The sequence below is a fragment of the Ochotona curzoniae genome, unplaced genomic scaffold, assembly GCF_017591425.1.
Source record: "Ochotona curzoniae isolate NIBS_2020 unplaced genomic scaffold, NIBS_Ocur_1.0 contig_3819, whole genome shotgun sequence".
Lineage (NCBI taxonomy): Eukaryota > Metazoa > Chordata > Mammalia > Lagomorpha > Ochotonidae > Ochotona > Ochotona curzoniae.
Window position 1 is genome coordinate 25,153,872 of NW_024466004.1, and position 17,941 is coordinate 25,171,812.

Consider the following 17,941-nt stretch of genomic DNA (forward strand, 5'->3'; position numbering starts at 1 on the left):
ATTGTCCTTTATTTCTTTTGCTGTTTCTCTGAGTTGTAAATTATTTAAAATAATTACAATCTTACAAAAATACTAAAAAATTTTGTACGATCATAAAAATGTTATTACATTAATCCTTAAATCTACTCTACAATGAGTCCTTTGTAGATAATTTTGATACATTGTAATCACTGTTAACTTTAAGATAATTTGCTTAAATGGGCTAAAGTATCTTGAGTGTCTACAAAAATAGTAAAGCAAATTGATATCACTCTGAGCAAATAGCTCTTACCTTATTACATGTTTTACAATCAAACGACTACAGATCTCAAAGACAGGAAAGAATTCCATTATCATAGTCATAAAATGAGTTTGGCCTAAGCTCTGCCTTCCTAGCAGTAAATATAAACATGTGCCCAGCCAGCAAGCATTAACAGATCACAAAACCTGACATGGTACCTCAGGAGCCAGCTATTCACTTAGGAAAACTAGAATAAATTAAGCATAAATCTGTGCATCATACACTTTCCTTTTTGTAAAGAAAAAGGTGGGAGATATTTTATAATGTAAATGTTCTAACTTTTTCTTCCTTAATCATTTTAATATCATATGAGCATTACATTTTAAGTAAATTTGTTCAGAATGCTATATCCGAAAGGCAGAGTTGTTGCAGAGGCCAAGAGATAGAGGGAGAGAGGGACAGAAAGATCTCCCATCCGCTGGTCATTCCTCAAGTTGTCAGGGCAAGTCAAACCCAACAGCCTGGAAATCCATTTGGGTCTGCTTTGTGAATATCAGTGGCCCAAGCACTTGGTATAATTTTTGTTGCTTTCTCAGGGGCATGAGAAGTAGAAGGATAAGAAGTAGAGCAGCAGGAAGTTAGATCTTCCCTTGTATAAGATGCCAACACAATTGGCAGCTGTACTTGCTGTGTCACAACTCTGGCCCAAGTATTCATTCATTCAACAAGATACTTAAACATGTTTGAAGCATTAAGATGTACCAAGAAGAATGCAATTGAGGATATAGCAATCATCAATGCAAATCTTGTCCTCTTTAAGTTTATAATTGTGGAAAGAAAACATGCCTAGATTTTATGATTTACTATAGAGACAGGAGCATGTTACTGTGTTGTGGCACAGCATAAGCAGTATTCACGTACATGAGAAAAAAACATATCTAGATGCATAAATTAGTGGACTATATCCTTTCCCAAATATCTTTAAAGTGTGTTACCACATGAGGATGGCATTGTGATATTGTGGACAAAATCATTGCCCCCAATGCTAGCATCCCATATGGACATGGACTCAAATCCCAATTGCTTGACTAAAAATCCAGCTGTCTGCTAATGTGCTTGCAAAGCAGCAGAGGATGGTGCAAATTCTTGAGTCGCTCATCCCACTGGGGACCCAGAAGCTACTCCCTCCTGACTCAGCTCAGGCTATTCTATTTCGAGTGTGAGTCAGTGGATAGCTCACTTTCTGTCTCCTCTTCCTCTTGATAACTCTATCTTCCAAATAGATAAATCCTTTTCAAAATTTTGTTACAACTTACATTTGTCCACACATAAACACACACTCACTCACACATAGTGCAAATGCCATAAAGTAGAGTCCTTCTTTAGGGATCTTTACCACCACACCTTTAAGTAACCGATAAACCTGACATATTACACAAGTACAACATACAGAGGGATGTTTTTCTAAACTATGTCCTTTTCCACAGCTCAGTCACTCAGAAAACAAAATACTACATACTCATACCCACAGAGAATTCCATAAACGTATTTTAAAAATTCATTTATTTAGGAGGGAGAAAGAAAGATTCCATCTGCTGGTTCACTTCTTATATGCCTACAACAGCCCTGAAGGAAATCAGTCCAGGACTCAGATGTGGATGGCGGGAAGCCAATCACTTGAGCCATCTCCACTGCTTCGAAGGGGTCCATGGGAGTTGAGAGCAGAACCTGCATAAGCATTCCTACTTGCATCATACTTCTCCTGTAAATATGTCTAAAATAATATAATAGACACATGGGCTGTGAATTGCCTAACTTGCCTAATATGAGTTAAACATAAGAATCATTGGATTTTCTTTGTGGTGTGACTTGGATTATAAATAGTACCAAAACAAAGAAACAGAGTTTGAGTGATACATCATATTTTTGTGTGGGGTAACTAAACAAGAATCCAAAAATACTCAGACTGATCTAAAAAAAAAAAAAAAAAGAAAGAAAGAAAAAAAGAAAAAGGAACTTGCTTTTATACATTCAGGATCAATTGTTATCTGGGAGAAACTGCCATAATTTTTCTGGTGGTGACAGGCAGACATTTGTTCAAATTCTAAACCATTCAAACCTTGTAATTCCCTGGGAGGCCTGTCACACTGCTGATACCATCAATCACCCAGGATCACCTCCCAGCCTGGCTAATTCCATCTGTTCCCACCTGATCTCCTGATGGCCTTCATTCACAGAAAACGAATAATTTGGCCCAGAGAATTTGAAATCTAGAGTTTAATTTATATCCCTCCCTATACAATTTATCAGTTGACTCATTTAGTAGCAAATGAGTCAAAGGACAGATAACCAGCTCTCAGTGCTTTTCCTCCAAGGGCAAAAAACAATACTTTTTGCTATTTTACACAATTTAGTAAGTTGGATAGCTTTGGTTTGCAATTTGACGTAACTAAATACATAGCAAATAGGTATAAAATGTTATTATGCTCAAAACATGCTTATATTCCTCTGCTACTAAATCCACTGAATCCCTACAGCCTTCTTTTTACTGAAAATCTGTGCCAGATAACATCCAATTAAAGAAAGCAATATCAAAAGGAATGTAGGATTTAGCATTGTCTGCCATACCAGAATAATATGACTTTAGTGGTGCAACCAATCTTGAAACAATAAGGTAATAGCTCATTAGATTAAACATGATTTTACTACATGATAAAGCAATTACGCTCAAGCATGACCTCAGAAATATGAAAACACATGCACATGTCCATGCAGAAAATATGGATTGCATTTATTTAGTAATAGTCAAATTTGAATAGATGTTAGCCATTAAAGACTAGAAATATCCCAAAGGGTGCTTACCTGGTGAATAAATCAATATATTCATATAAATATGTACCATGGAATATTGCTTAGCCATAAAAGGAAGTAAGGTTGATGTATTTCAGAGCATGCTGAGTGAATAATATCAAACAAGAAAATTTGTGTACACTGATTTTATATATAGAAAATTCTAAAAAAAATAAATAAATAAAATAAAAGGCAAAGTAGCAACAACAGTAAGTCTGTGGCCAATTAGAACTATGGGAGGGGAGTGACGATCCAGTGCAGAGGGACTCATGGAAGTTATTCCAGGTGAGAGATCATTTGCCTGTCTTGATTGTGATGGTGCTTGCATGGTAGCGAGCAATTATCACAAGCACTAAACTGTACACATCAAAATTGGTGAATTTTATATCCTATTAATAAAATCCTTAAAAATATAAGAATGACTTTTCTTTGATATCCAAAAAGAATTTTCCAGAATACTACGAGCTCCATGAAAACGCAGTCAGTTTATTTCAAAAAAAGTGATAAATATATTTATTTCTTTAAACACGTAGAACAGTCACACCTATAAACCATTCATAAATGTTCTGCAGCATTTTAAGTATTTTGGATTAAAACTTCCACTTGAAAAAAACAGTTAATTATTTTTAGGTGTTTATAACTTTGTAGCTAATAAATGCAGTTGCGCTTAAAATCACTTAGGCTTCTTTGTGAATGAACTGCCTTTGGTAAGACATTTGAAAGGAAAAATATATTTTGTTAGTAACTGAGCTATATCACAGATATGTAACTTTCTCCTGCTCAAATCAATAGTATTCAACAAATAGGAATAGCACATATTATGTTTAAGTTCTACCTGTTTTTTATTATTCTATATTCTAATTGTTTGCCTTAACGTGTTTTGGCATCGTGCAAAAGTGCCAAGGTAGTATTTAGCAAGAAGAAAATTTGGCCATGTGAAGAACAAAACTGTTTGATCCTCTTTGAGGTAAATGACATACTTCATTCAAAGATCACCTGAAAGTTTGAGGTCACAGTCTATCACTCTTGAGGTGATTTAGTTTCTAAGTAAGCAAAAGTGTGCCACTGCTGGTGCTTTTTAAATTCTGTATATACAAGTGTTGGAAATGCCTGTCATGGCTGACCCTTCCTTCAAAAGTTTCTAATTCCCAACTAACTTTATCTATACATACAAATTGCTTGTGATTTTTTTTTCAAGACTAGCACTGTGATGTATATACCTAGCTTAGGGTCAGTTTATTTAATATCATCCAACGAATACTGAGAGGTAGTAATTAATTTACATCTATCCTTTCTTCTATTAATCACAATTATTTCGTTTCAGAAACTACACTGTTGTTAATTCCAAAATCATCGTGGTCACAATCCGGCCTGAACCCAAAACGACAGAGTCATTCCTGGAGATAGAACTAGCTCATTTGGCTAACGTAAGTACCACCTTGTTAGCATTGAATTGTGTAAAGAATTAGTCTACAAAGAAAGTAAACCATCTTTCTTTTGACTAATGAATCCAGCCTGAGTTTTTGAACTTTCATGACTGAAAATAAATTTATTGTGAAGATTTGTATATGTAGAAAAAGAGTATCATATTATTCTATGTTTCCATTCATACGATTGTCTTCAATTTTTTTCAATACTATAGTTAATAAATTATTTATCATTATATGCACTTTGAGTGATATCCGAGCCAGGCACTAAAGCACACCAAGTGATTAATAACCTAATTTGCCATGTGGTGCACAAGACTAAATATAAGATCATGTAGCAGTAGAAATTAAGAACATAGTTAAAAAGGAGATTAATTAACTCAGAAGAGGTGACAGTTGAGTGAGGTAGCATGTGATAGTACTAAGTAAGGGACAGAAAAGGCATATTGTCAGCTACTATGTGCTCTGCTGGTTTAAATCAAATCTTCTATTACAGGAAAGGAAGGTGATGCCTGTGAAGATCTACCTTATTATATTTTGACATAGTCTAAATACATAGTCATTTATTAATATAAGCCAATCTGCCGGAAACAAGTAAATATTTTAAAAATTTTATTTCTTGCACAAATTCTGTATTGTTGACTTTTACACTAAAAAAAAAAAACTTAAGTAAAATGATTAAGTCATTTTCCCAATTTTATATAGCTTATGACATGGTAGAATTTATACTCATATCCTTCGGGCAACAAAACTTGCATATTTCTTGCTATGGAATAATTACTGATTTCCCTAAGAAGTCAGTCTTCGTTTATTTATTTTTTTAAAAAAAAGGGTTAATCATCTTCCTTTTGAACTACTTTTTTACTAAAATGCCTCAGGCTTCCTAGACTGTTAAATGAAAGCTGCAAATCTTTCTGCAATAACTTTCAAACATTATGGTTAATATTTAACCACTAGGTCTTTTTCTACTTTTTCTGAAATGTCACCATACTGATTCTGCTTGACCTCGAGAATGCGTCTTCTTTATACAATATCTATGTCCTCAAACCCTAATATCGGTTGAATCTCATCATTGCACAGGAAGCTGGGAAAATTCTAACACTCAAACATTTGCTTTTGAATAAGGAAGCTGCATGTTTATGTCTTCAAATTTTTCTGAAGATATTTATTTATTTGCTTGTTCTTTGTTTATCACAGTAACATCTATAGAAATGCAAGCATTAGTGAAAAGTAGTTAAAGGCACTAATTCGCAACCAAAAATTATGGAGTAACAGATAAAACAACACAGTGTAAAACCTGTTTCTTGGGTAAAAAATTCTTCCACAATGCATATTCAGTAGACTTTTTTGAATAAAGTTAAACAGTGTTTAGAATTTAAATAACATCATAATTAAAGAAAACTTGTGACAAGTTGTATAAAAAGTAACCTCATTGATGTAGTTGCCTCACTATTTTAATTGAATAAAACCATTTGATATAAATATTTAAGCTTTGAGTCAAATCTTCCTCTTCTGGACATGTATTTTGTCAGCAAGTTTGAAAAAGAGGTGAACCATATATAAAAAATTACTTTCTACAATATGGAAAACAGTATATTATCAACAAATGTCATTAAGCGTCAGCTAGAAGCATGGTAATTAAATAGCTTGGTAATAATGCTTGGTAATAAAAGCATGGTAATAATAAAATAGCTATCATAAGTCAGTAATATTAATTTGTTGTTGGAAAGTATACATATTTTGTGTAAGTAAATTTTTATGGCTCTCAAAAGTATACTATCTCCAATGTAGAAGACCCAGGTTTAATGAAATGACAAGGGCAGAAGAAAAAACCTAGAAGCATTTGCAGTGTCCATCTGTGTCCATCCTCAGAAGCCAATTACCAAACACAATTTAGCTTCTCTCAGCTTCTCTGAGCTCCCTTTATTTTTGTAACTCTTAATTTAACTATTCAAAGGACAAAGTGACAGGGCAATGGAATGGAAGGGCTAAGGAGAGGGAGAGAGCCTAAAAATCGTCCGTTGATAGCTTACTCCACTAATGACTACAACATCTCAGGTTGGTCCTATTATTTGAAACCAAGAGTCAGAAATTCTATCCTGCTCACCCTAAAGGGTGGCAACAGCCTATCCTCTGTGAATTTCTTGTGCATATTATCAGGAAGCTGGATAAGAATAAGAGCAGCCGGGACTCCATTCAACACTCCCATATGGGATGATAGGGGGTGATGATTTATCAGAAGCAGTTTAAACCACTGGACCACAACTCTAACCCATACCTCTCTTTTAAATATGTATTGAACTACTGCCTGTGCAACACCTTATTATTCACTGAGGGTAGGGGGATGTGACAAATACAGTGGCTGCATTAATATGTTTTTCTTTATTTGAGACAAAGTAGACACACTGCCATCTGCTGGGTCACTCCTCAAATGTCTGAAATGGGCCAAGAATTTTTTTTTCCCACATTTTATTATTATTGCTTTCATTTTATGATACAGTTCCATATTCCCTTATGCCCTCCCCAATTCCCTCCCCCCCCCACCTAGTTCCTTTATATCATTACTAACATATAGTCATTCATACTCAATTATATGTCCATCGTTGTGGGCATGGACAATGGCAGAGAGTCCAGAATCCTATTGTCAAGATATAGTCAACAGTTTCACTGTAAGTCCATCCCTGTCTGGAAACAGAAATGCATACCACACTGCATCCTCACATCTGAATGTTAGTCTCCGTTACATAACTACTGTACATTCCCTTAAATGAAAAGTCATGATACAAAATCAACAATAGAAAGAAAAATAGAAATTTACAATGCCATGAAGTTAAATGACATGTTACAAGATATGACAGTCTCCATTACACAGCTACTATACATCCCCAAATAAATGAAGAGCCACAAAACAAAATCAACACCAGGAAGAAAAAAGAAATTAACAACACCAAGAAGTTAAACAACATGCTATTAAATATATAACATATACCTGAAGAAGTGAAAATCAAGAACCTTCTTGAAGAAAATGATATGACTGTATGATCTACGAGTCATTGAATGATTAAATCAGAAGAAAGTGTTTTGAAGAGATGAAACCAACAGAAAACAATAAATCCCATGTGATATAGTTTCTGCTGATCTTTGTTGGAGTGTGTCTCCTCCAGACAATAGACAGATGGATTTTGTTTCTTAATCCAGTCTACTAATCTATGATGTTTAATTAAGCTTAAGCCATTTACATTCAGAATCATTTTAGGAATGGGTTGTTCATTGATTTAGTCTTCTGTTGTCCTTTTACTGGGATGTTCTTCCCATTTGCCTTTGGTTTTGGTAGGTGTTATTCCTCTTCTCTGTCAAGAGAACATCTTGAAGTATCATTTGTAGGGCAGGTTTGGAAGAGGCAAATTCTTTTAGCTTTTCTTTACTGCGGAAGAATTTTATTTCATTTTCAAAGATGAAAGAAAGCTTTGCTGGATATGCTATCCTAGGCCGACAATTTTTTTCTTTTAGAATCTGGAATATGTCACTCCATTCTCTTCTTGCCTGTAGAGTTTCCTGTGAGAGGTCTCCTGTGAGCTTAATTGGCATTCCTTTATATGTCAATTGATTTTTTTCTCGTGCACATTTAAGGATCTTTTCCTTATGTTCAATTGAAGAGGGCTTGATGATCATGTGTCTTGGTGAAGATCGCTTTTGATCAAGCCTGTTGGGAGTTCTGTGTCCCTCCTGGATCTTGTTTCCCAATTCTTTCTCCAGATTAGGGAAATTTTCCTTGATTATTTCATTAAATACATTTGCAAACTCAGCTTCTCTTTCTGCACCTTCTGGGACTCCCAGCACTCTTATATTTGGCCTCTTAATAGTGTCTTTCAATTCTTGAATACTTTTTTTGGCCTGATCCAGCTCTGCTTCCAGCTTTTTGTTTGTTTCCCTCTGGTGACAGGATATATCTTCCAATTCTGAGATTTTTTCTTCTGCTTGCTTCATTCTATTTTGGAGACTTTCCACTGTACTTGTAATTTGCTCTACTGTGTTCTTAATTTCTGATATACCAGCTCACGTTTCTCACATGGATGGCACAGACCCAACTCTCGTTTCCACCTGCTCTGCAAGTGTGTATTAGCAGAAAGTGGGAATTGGAAGGTGAGCCAGGCACATGGATATGGGATTGGGGTATCCCATCCATCATCTCTTTTTTTTGATTAGTTGATTTATTTAAAATCAGAATTATAGAGAGAAAGGGAGAGACAGAGAGGTGTAAGATCTTTCATCTGCTGTTTCATTCATTCATTCCCCAAGTGGTCACACCAGCCAAGAGAGTCATGCCAAAGTAAGGAACCAAAAGTGTTATCCAGGCTTGTGTGAAGTTGGCAGCTACCCTCTGCAAACTTTTCCCTGGGCATTAGTAGCCAGGATTAGCAGTGAAATGGCTGTGATATAAATCTCAACCCTACAGACATCAGCATCACAGGGGGTGAATTCATCAGCTATGTCAAAATACCAGCCTGCCGTATTGACATCTTAATTGCAACATGAAATAGCTGTCCCAAATATTGCAATATTTGTTATCGGCCAAAAAGATAAGTTCTCTATGTTGATATGACTGTATTTTCACCGATGCAATATTTTAAAAGCCTTTTATGATGTGTAGCAGTTTAAGTGAAAATGTTAAGAAAATATGGATTGTGAGTAATTAACTCTTAAATTTATAGGGATGAGCAAAAATCAAAAGTGAGCAGTACAACACATCAAGTACAGCCACTGCCTAAGATACTGCCATCCCATATGAGCCCTGATTGGTGTTCCAGCTGTTCCACTTCCAATCCAGCTGTCTCATAGTGGCCCAAAAAAAGCAGAAGAGGATAGCCCAAGTATTTGGGTTCCTGCAACCTGTGTGGAAGACTTGGGTCATTTATTTAACCTGGTACTGCCCAAGCTGTGGTGACCACTTGGGGAGTAAGTCACTGGGTAGAATATCTCTGTTTTTTTTCCTCTTTCTCTCTCTGTAACCCTGATTTTAAAATAATTAAATAAGTATTTTTTCAAAGGAATAAGCTGAAGCTTTTTATATATTCATGCACTTGTTTCATATATGTGTATTTGTTATTATTTTATAAATAGAAATATTTTAGATATAGGATATCCTTTATATGGAAACATGTCTTCTTTCACCTGTTTTCTTATATCTGCTGTAGTTTTCTGAGCTCAGAAAAGAATAATAATGAAATTACATCTGTTTTTATGCCACGTGAAGAAAAAGACTGAAAATTAGAAGTTATAGTGAGTCTAGGGAAAAGCTCGATAAAATTTTCTAAATGAAATATGGTCTTTCAGGAAGCTTTTTTACAAATAGCAGTTACAACATGTTAAAAATAATAAGGCCCATGGGAACTGATTGGAATAGGTAATAGAATGTGCAGCCTTGCAATTCAAAATTGTATTTAGCAAAGCCAATTGCAAATTGAAACAGCTCCTGGCTCATTAGTGAGTTGTACACTATATTTAGTCCCACGTTTCAAGTTCATGTCTTCATTGTCATGTTCTGAACAGCCGAGAGTTTGTGGTCTTTACTGCTTAGCCATAGTCGTTATTTGCTGTGAATAATAACAGTTTGCTTTTTTCCAGTAATTGAATTTTACATTTTATTATTTTTGGTTTCTTCAGATTGTGATGTATACTTACCAAAGTGTTAGATAGTGTAATACTTACAGAGTTAATAATTTTAGTGGAAATATTGTTGAGAACTAAATCAGTTCAAGCAAATCTGTGTGTCTACACAAACATATATGTACACATACACATACCTACTGTTAGCAGTTTTTGAGTCTGACAGTTTTGAACCTTCGGTGACTTTTCATGGTGCGTAGTATCCGTACTTAAAGAGAAGTTAAAAATTTTAAAACTACGTTTATTTATCTCATGTTTTCTGTCAACTTTTTGCAAGTCTGAAAATGCATTATTCTCTCAAATAAAAGTCTTCCTGTGGCTTCCATTTAGAATGGGAAGATGGATTGCTTCTCCACCACTGGATAAAAAGCGACGTGGCCAGCAATATAAATTTGTGGGGTTTTTTTTTCTAATTTTATCCTCTGGGAACAATTCTAATGTAAGGAGCACCTGCAATCTTTCAAAGTTGATAAAATCCTATCAAGTGCAGTTTTAGTCTCTGGATTGGTCAAAAGTACAAAAGAGTCCATGGGAATTTGAGCTTGTGGGTTTTCTGTTTTCACTTGCTATCAAATTAAGAAATGTGATTTATGCATACAAACTAAAATTAATCATGAACCACAGCCTTTTTAAATCACAGTTCAAATCATAGTGGAATACTTTAATATAGGAATATGTGCTTGCTATAAATAGGGACACATAAGAAACAATGCAGAGAGATCACATTCATCAGGGGATATTTTCTTGAGTATCAAGGGAGCATGACCTAAAGTGTTAAACATTTGGCAGGGCTATAAAATGTCCAGTGTACGTGTCTGTATATGTTAACAAGGAGTATTTGTATCCCTTTATTCCTAAAATTGTTTTTCTAGCTTAGCTTTCATTAATTTAGAAAAGATTTCTGGTGTTTTGACTGCTTGGAGCTTTTAGAAATTTTTGTGAGAAACTCTCAAAATGATAACTAGAGATTGATGACTGTGCCAACAGTTGAAATTGAGATAGAGATTGTTCTCCAGCTACAGTTGTTTCTTGGTTATATTGTAAATTCCTAAACTTGAATAAGTGTGTTTCTCACATTTTAAATCCAGACTATTTTTTTATTCACAGTATTTAACTGATATTTTTCAAGAAGATTTTTAAATAACTGTGCTACTGTTGGATCAAGAGTCTGCAAACTTATCCCATAAATAATCAGAAAGTAGATATTTTAGGTATGGGGTCCACAGAGGCTTCTTTCACTTCCACTGAACTATGTTGTTACCAAGTGTTAGCAAACACAGGTAATACATTAACAGATAGATGTATCTCTATACCAGTAAAACTTCTTTTACCAAAGTGGTTGTCAACCAGGTTTGACCTGAGGGCTGTAGGTTCTTACTACTTCCTGTGTGGTGGGTAGAATAATATTCTTCCACAATAAGCCCCAGAATATGTGAATATGCTGTCACATTCCAAAAGGGCTTTGGTATGATTATACATCAAAGGAGACCTAGGTATTAATATTAGAGGGGGAACTTGCGTGACGTGACTAAGAGTAAGAATTTTTGAGAGGAAAATTATGCTGTATTATCTGAGTTGATCAAAAAAGATGCAGTGTAAGCACTCAACCTGTGTCACTATCTAAAGATGAGTGAAGATGTAAGTTCAGGGATGCAAGTGGCCTCAAAAGCTGCAAACAACCCCTAGGCTCCAACCAGGAACCAAAGATCTCCATCTCAGTTCTGCGGCTGCATGGAATTGTAAGGTGATTCATCCCCAGGTATTGCTGCTAGCAGCTCAGTCTCCTCAACAGCACTCTGATTTCCACCTTGTGAAACCCACTCTGCGGAACTCACTGAATTGCTATCCTGTGGATATTGAGAAAACACATTTGTTCTATGTGTGTGTTTCTGTGTCTATGTTGATTTGTTACAGTAGCAATTGAAAACCAATACACCTTATATTGAAACACTACAAAATTAATTAATGATGGTGCTGTTTTGAATTAGATATACCACAATACTAATAATTTATTCAGTGAAAGTCAGTGAGCAATCAGCACACTTTCCCCCCTCTGGTAATATCAGGGAATAAATAGACTCTATTGTTTTTGTTTTTTAATTTCAAAGTCAGACTTACAATGAGATGCAGAGACAGAGATTTTACATATGCACTGGTCCACTGCCGATATGGCTACAACAGCCCAGGCTGGACCAGGACAAAGCCAGAGGCATAAACTCCCACTTTTGTTATGTTGGAGCATGGTCTCATCAGAAAATAAAGTGCACTGAAGTAAGTTCAAATTACACTTATAAAATAGTTTCATTTGGTTAATAAGGGATTCAAAATTACTATATAACATAAAATTACCTAGAGTAGGTGCTGTTTCCTTGTGTTCCAATTAAGTAGCTGACAACTTCCTGAGAAGACCTATGTGACACAGATGATACTTATTCTGAATATCCTGAACTCTGATACATGAACTCTGAGCCTTTATCCTGGTAAGACAAGATGCTACCTTTCTTTAAAAAAAGATTTTTTTTGTAGTTGTTTTAGTTAAGTAAGGTGAACAAATTTCATGTATTTCATATCACATATTTAACAACATAGTGGTAGTCCTATCCTACTCCCTCACAACTGTGTTCCCAACATCCCTACTCTATCCTTGAATAAATAAATAAATATATTATATATATATACATATATATTTTTATTTTTTACAATAACATAGTTCCAGTTACCTTCATAATCAAAGGCTTAAAAGTCCATTAGGTAAAGAACTCATCAAATAGCAAATAGCGGAAAAAGCATTGTTTCTCAAGAATATAAACAAATGTTTCAAATAATAAACAAAGCTCCAAATACCAGTCTCACTCATGCAGATTTTTTTGTACTCTGCTTATTAGTTACCACAGATCAAGGAAAACTTGACATTTGTCCTTTTGGGACTGGCTTATTTCACTAAGTGTATTGGTTTCTAATTGCATCTGTTTTGTCACAAAAGACAGGACTTCATTCTTTTTATGGATGTGTAGTATTCTAGAATGTATATAAGCCAAATTTTCTTTACCCAGTCATGTCCAGTCATGGACATCTGGATTGATTCCACAACTTTGAGTGGTGAATTCAAACAGATGACTCTCTTGTATCTGATTGCATTTTGTATTACCTAATCCAATTCTTCTTTTCTATCCCTTTGGTTTAACTGATTCTCAATGCAGTGCTCTCTGTAGAATCTCTGTGCAGCCATAAATATATAACAACACGTATTTGTGCTAAAGAGTATCCTGATCATCAGATTTATGATAGCTGTACTCTCAAGAAACTAAGATTAATACACGTATCTTTTCTTTTACCATTGAAAATGCTAGAATGCATGGCATAGAACAGACCAGACTTTGACAAAAGGTTTGGAGAAGCATGCTCACCAGATGTTTTCCCGTTGTTTAGTTACCTTTTTTTTTTTCAGCTATCTTGGGTGAACTGCACTTTCATAGACTATGGATTCTGAGCAACCAAAAAGTCAATGTCCAAGTTGCTGGACAACTTGGTACAAAGAATCCTCCTGTGATATCTGACTCAGAGCAATGGAAATGTTAAAAGAGGATGAAGTCACTGCCCTTCTTTCTGACCTTAGCAGCTTTTTTACTTTCTTTCATTACATCCACAGGGAAGTGAAATCTGATACATGAGCTCTGAGCCTTCAAGTTTAAATAAAAACAGAGAGCTATTGCACCAACCCTTTGAAGACCTCTCATATTGTGCATTTACTTACTATTTTGTGCCCTTTTCACTGTTGTGAAGTTTGTGGGGGAAAGGGTTTGTTCGGCTCAGCCTTATATTATTACAGTGTCTCCAAAGACACTCTAATGAAACTGTTACCTAAATGATTTTTGCCCCAATTAGTAAAGGAATAGATGAACATGTTTTGACCATCTTTCTGTTTATTTCTTCAGACTTCCTACTTTGTGAGAATGATTTGTCATAGTTGGATGAAATTATTCTTTAGGAAAATTATTTAGAAGGGAGTTACAGAAGAAAAATGAATTTAATTTTGAATGTCTTCATTGAATTGTTTAGAGTAATGTTAGAAAGGATGTACAAATCATCTTTTTTAAAAAAAAATACAAAATCAAAAGTTATGCAAACCAAAGGGAAAGGAAATTCCACCTATATACATTTGTGGGTGAAGCTCATGATACATTCTATTATTTTGTAGAGCATATTATTGATGGTGAAACAAGGAAGATGAAAATAGGAAATATACTTGATAATTGTATGTGGAGCTTCTGAGGTGCTTAGGACGTTCATACTTGAAGCATTTTCTTCAAAATGAATGAGTAGAAATATCTAACTCGTGTTCCTCTGTGCTATTTTGAATAAAGTCAAAGAGGCAGGTTTATGATGGTGTTATTTTTATGAGAGGGTTCTTTTTTTTTGGATGTGTTTTTTTACTTTCTGCCAAAAAAAATGTATTTTTCAAGAATAGCGTAACAATCTCAAAAGTTTTCAAATATATACATCTTTAATACTTTAAATGCCAGTTATAATGACAGCTTGGCATATTAATCTTTTTAGCTCATCTGTCTCATTTACCTGATGATTTTTATTCTCTTAGTTTAACACATTTCTAAATGAAATTCTATGGATTCATTCACAGCTTACTTATTTTCCTGTTGTTCTTGTCATTGTATTTTTCTTGCTGCTTTGATCTGGGTTCATGATTTCCTATTATTGAATTTCTGTAAATCCCTCATAGCACATGTTGAGACCAAATCTATTTAAGAAAAAATATCTGAAAATCATGCCAAATATTTATAAGTAGTTTTGCAGCACAAAGTTTTAGCCTTTGTTTTAGATGTTTAGAATTCATTCATCACTGGTTTTCGAGTTAAGTGGTTCATTTCACTTATGCTTCAAGTGACTAGTCTGTAGAGGTTATAAGATTCTCTAATTTATTTCTGCAGTGTTTATCTTAATTTCAAGTATTGCAATTTACTGACTTCAGCATGGAAATCTTCATATTTATGGAAAATGTATTATTTTGACTTTTTTTTTCATCAAGTTGTTCTGGAGATGATTGTGACACAGTGAATTAAGTTGTTGCTTGCTATTGCAAACATACCATAACAGAATGCCAATTCAAGGCCAGGTTCATCTGCTTCTTATGCAGCTGTGTGAGAAAGCATAGGATGATGGAACAAGGGCTTGTACCCTAACCACTCACCTTGGAGATCCAGAGAGAATTTCTTGTTCCTGGCTTTGGTCTAATTATTGAAGCCATTTGAGAAATGGACCAGACCATGGGGAATTTATTGTTTCTCTCCCTCTCTCTACGTGTTTGCTTTTATGTGTGTCCCCCTCTCTGTCATCCTCCTTTAGTACATGAATAATTCTTTAAAGCTGCCCTAATTCCAATTTTCCATTAACATTTTTATTTCTCTTCATATTGTCTAGTATTCAATTAATGCTCACAGAGTGGTACCTGTCCATTTTGTACTTCACACAATTAATAGTGCAATTTGGGATAAGTGGTGCATTTGGGGATCAATGATGATTTCATACAGATGGTACTTTACTTTTAAAGGATCAGCTAGCTATTTAGCCTACCGGTAAAAGTTTCACTTAAGGCATCAAGCATCCATATCCCTCTTTAGATGGAGTTACATAGGTTTGATTTTTCTCTGCTGCCTGAGTCCAGCTTCTTTCCAATACAAACGTGGCAGTCAGTAATAATGGCTCAAGTTGTGACATCCTGCCCCCCAAGTGGGAGGCTTGGCTTGAGTTCTCAGTTTCTGGATTAAATCTGACCAGTCCAGACTGTTAATTGGCATTTGGTGACCAAACTTGGAGATGGAAGCTCTCTCTGCCTGTCTTTGCTTCCCAAATAAACAAAACTTCTTCAAAAACAGATGTTCATAAGAACAAACAAGCATGACATAGTAGCTAAGATTTAAGAAGGAAGTAAGGCAAGAGATAAAACTGGATGTTGACAAAGACATGGGACAATAGTGGAAAAAATATTTCTCATCTTTATACTTTTGTTTGAGGTTTCTTTAGGGGAATAAAAAGGAAAGACATATTCAAGCAAGTTTTTATTATATTTCTTTTCTAATAATGTTTTCTTTTTCTATAGTATGGAAATATTAGAATACATATATTCATTACATGTATTATACAACATGAACAATGATGGAGATATATTAACATTATAGACAATTTCTCTTACTGCTTATATAGACAACATAGGCAAATTCATTGAGTTAGAAAGTTACCTAGATATAGATGCTCTGAGATTAGCTATACTTCATTTTTATATCCGCTGAATATGTACTCCCATAATCTTCATTATTATGCTCCAAAGACAATTTGTTGTCTATAAAGTGCTTTGAGATCCATTGAATAAGATGTAGATAGGTATAGAATAACTTTATGACCCAGCATTTTAGCCATGGTGAGGGTTTACCAGAAAGTCATACATTTCTTGGGGGATAACAGATATAATTAGATCAGATCTCATTTGAATGCAATCATTTCTAATACATTCCTTCTACATTCCTTGAATAGCCAAATGAAAGGATTCTATAGGAAATGGGTGATAGCCCACTTCTTCATAAAAATCTCTGATGCCATTTGTCCCTTACTTGGTAAATTCTGAGTAGTGACATTTATGTAAACTTAGAATTATGTGTTGTTACATAAAAATTGCACTTGCATGTCCCATATTTAGTTCTATGGAACTATGACTATGTTTTTTCAGGGAAGTATGTGTTTTTTCCCCCTCTGGGAGTTTATGCTAGAGATATTAACGCTTGATAAATAATATCGTGAATACACAGTTTAAGATACAATGTAGAATAATTCTGATGCCTTAATACTAATAGTAGTCAAATTTACCACTGAAAGTGATTGGGCCTCATATGATGGCTCAGTAGCTAAATCCTTACCTTGAACACACCAGTATTCCATATGGATTCATATCCCGGCTGCTCTACTTCCAATCTAGCTCCTTGCTTATGACCTGGGAAAGCAGTAAATGGTTGTCCAGTGCCTTGGGACTATGCATCCATGTGGGAGACTAAGAAGAAGCTTCTGGCTCCTGACTTTGGATCAGCTCATTTCTGGACATAGCAGCCACTTGGGGAGTGAACTGTGGATAGAAGATTTTTTTCTCTGCATCTCTGAAACTCCAGGCTATAAATGGCAACATACCCTTCACAAAACACTGGCTTAGACTTCCAAAATTATTTTAATGCTAAGTCTACTCTAGTGCTCATCAAATGATTGAAAAGTATGAGGCTTAAGTTTCTAGTCACAGCTTCCTGACACTAAGAGTATGTCTTGACCTACAGAATGGGTCCAGTGACCTCTTTTAGAGATGTACTTTGAGTGTATTGGTTTATGCATGATCTTTTATCAATGACTTGGTTGGATGAGAACATAGTTGACCGTGTTTATTTCCTGATTCTGTATTGATGCAAAGCTTAGAAGAAATAATGAATGTCTGAGATGTCAAAATCATTTGAAAATACCTCAAAAGACTACAAATATGACTCATGTCTGTCAAGCTTGGGAAGAGTCTACCAATATATCTTTTGCTCTCTCGGTTAAATTGTTCAAACTGTACAGGCAGTAGTAACACAGTGTTCAACAAAGGTGGCTCACAGTGGATGATTTCCCAAAATACTCTATGAATATATGAAGCAGGAAGTAAATAACGTGGCAGATGAGAACTTCAAGTCTATACAACTATGTAGTGAAGATCCTACAGGAAAAGGAGAGAATCTATATATAGAAG

At 34.9% G+C, this 17,941-nt stretch overlaps 1 protein-coding gene across 3 annotated transcripts in view; it reads left to right on the plus strand.

The window, feature by feature from the left end:
* Window positions 1–17,941, plus strand: part of ADGRB3 (adhesion G protein-coupled receptor B3) — a 687,263-nt gene that overhangs the window by 373,170 nt on the left and 296,152 nt on the right. For all 3 annotated transcript variants that reach the window (XM_040983603.1, XM_040983604.1, XM_040983605.1), the window contains one exon: window positions 4,395–4,497. In XM_040983603.1, coding sequence (XP_040839537.1) covers window positions 4,395–4,497 — 103 coding nt within the window. The remainder of the gene's footprint in view (window positions 1–4,394; window positions 4,498–17,941) is intronic.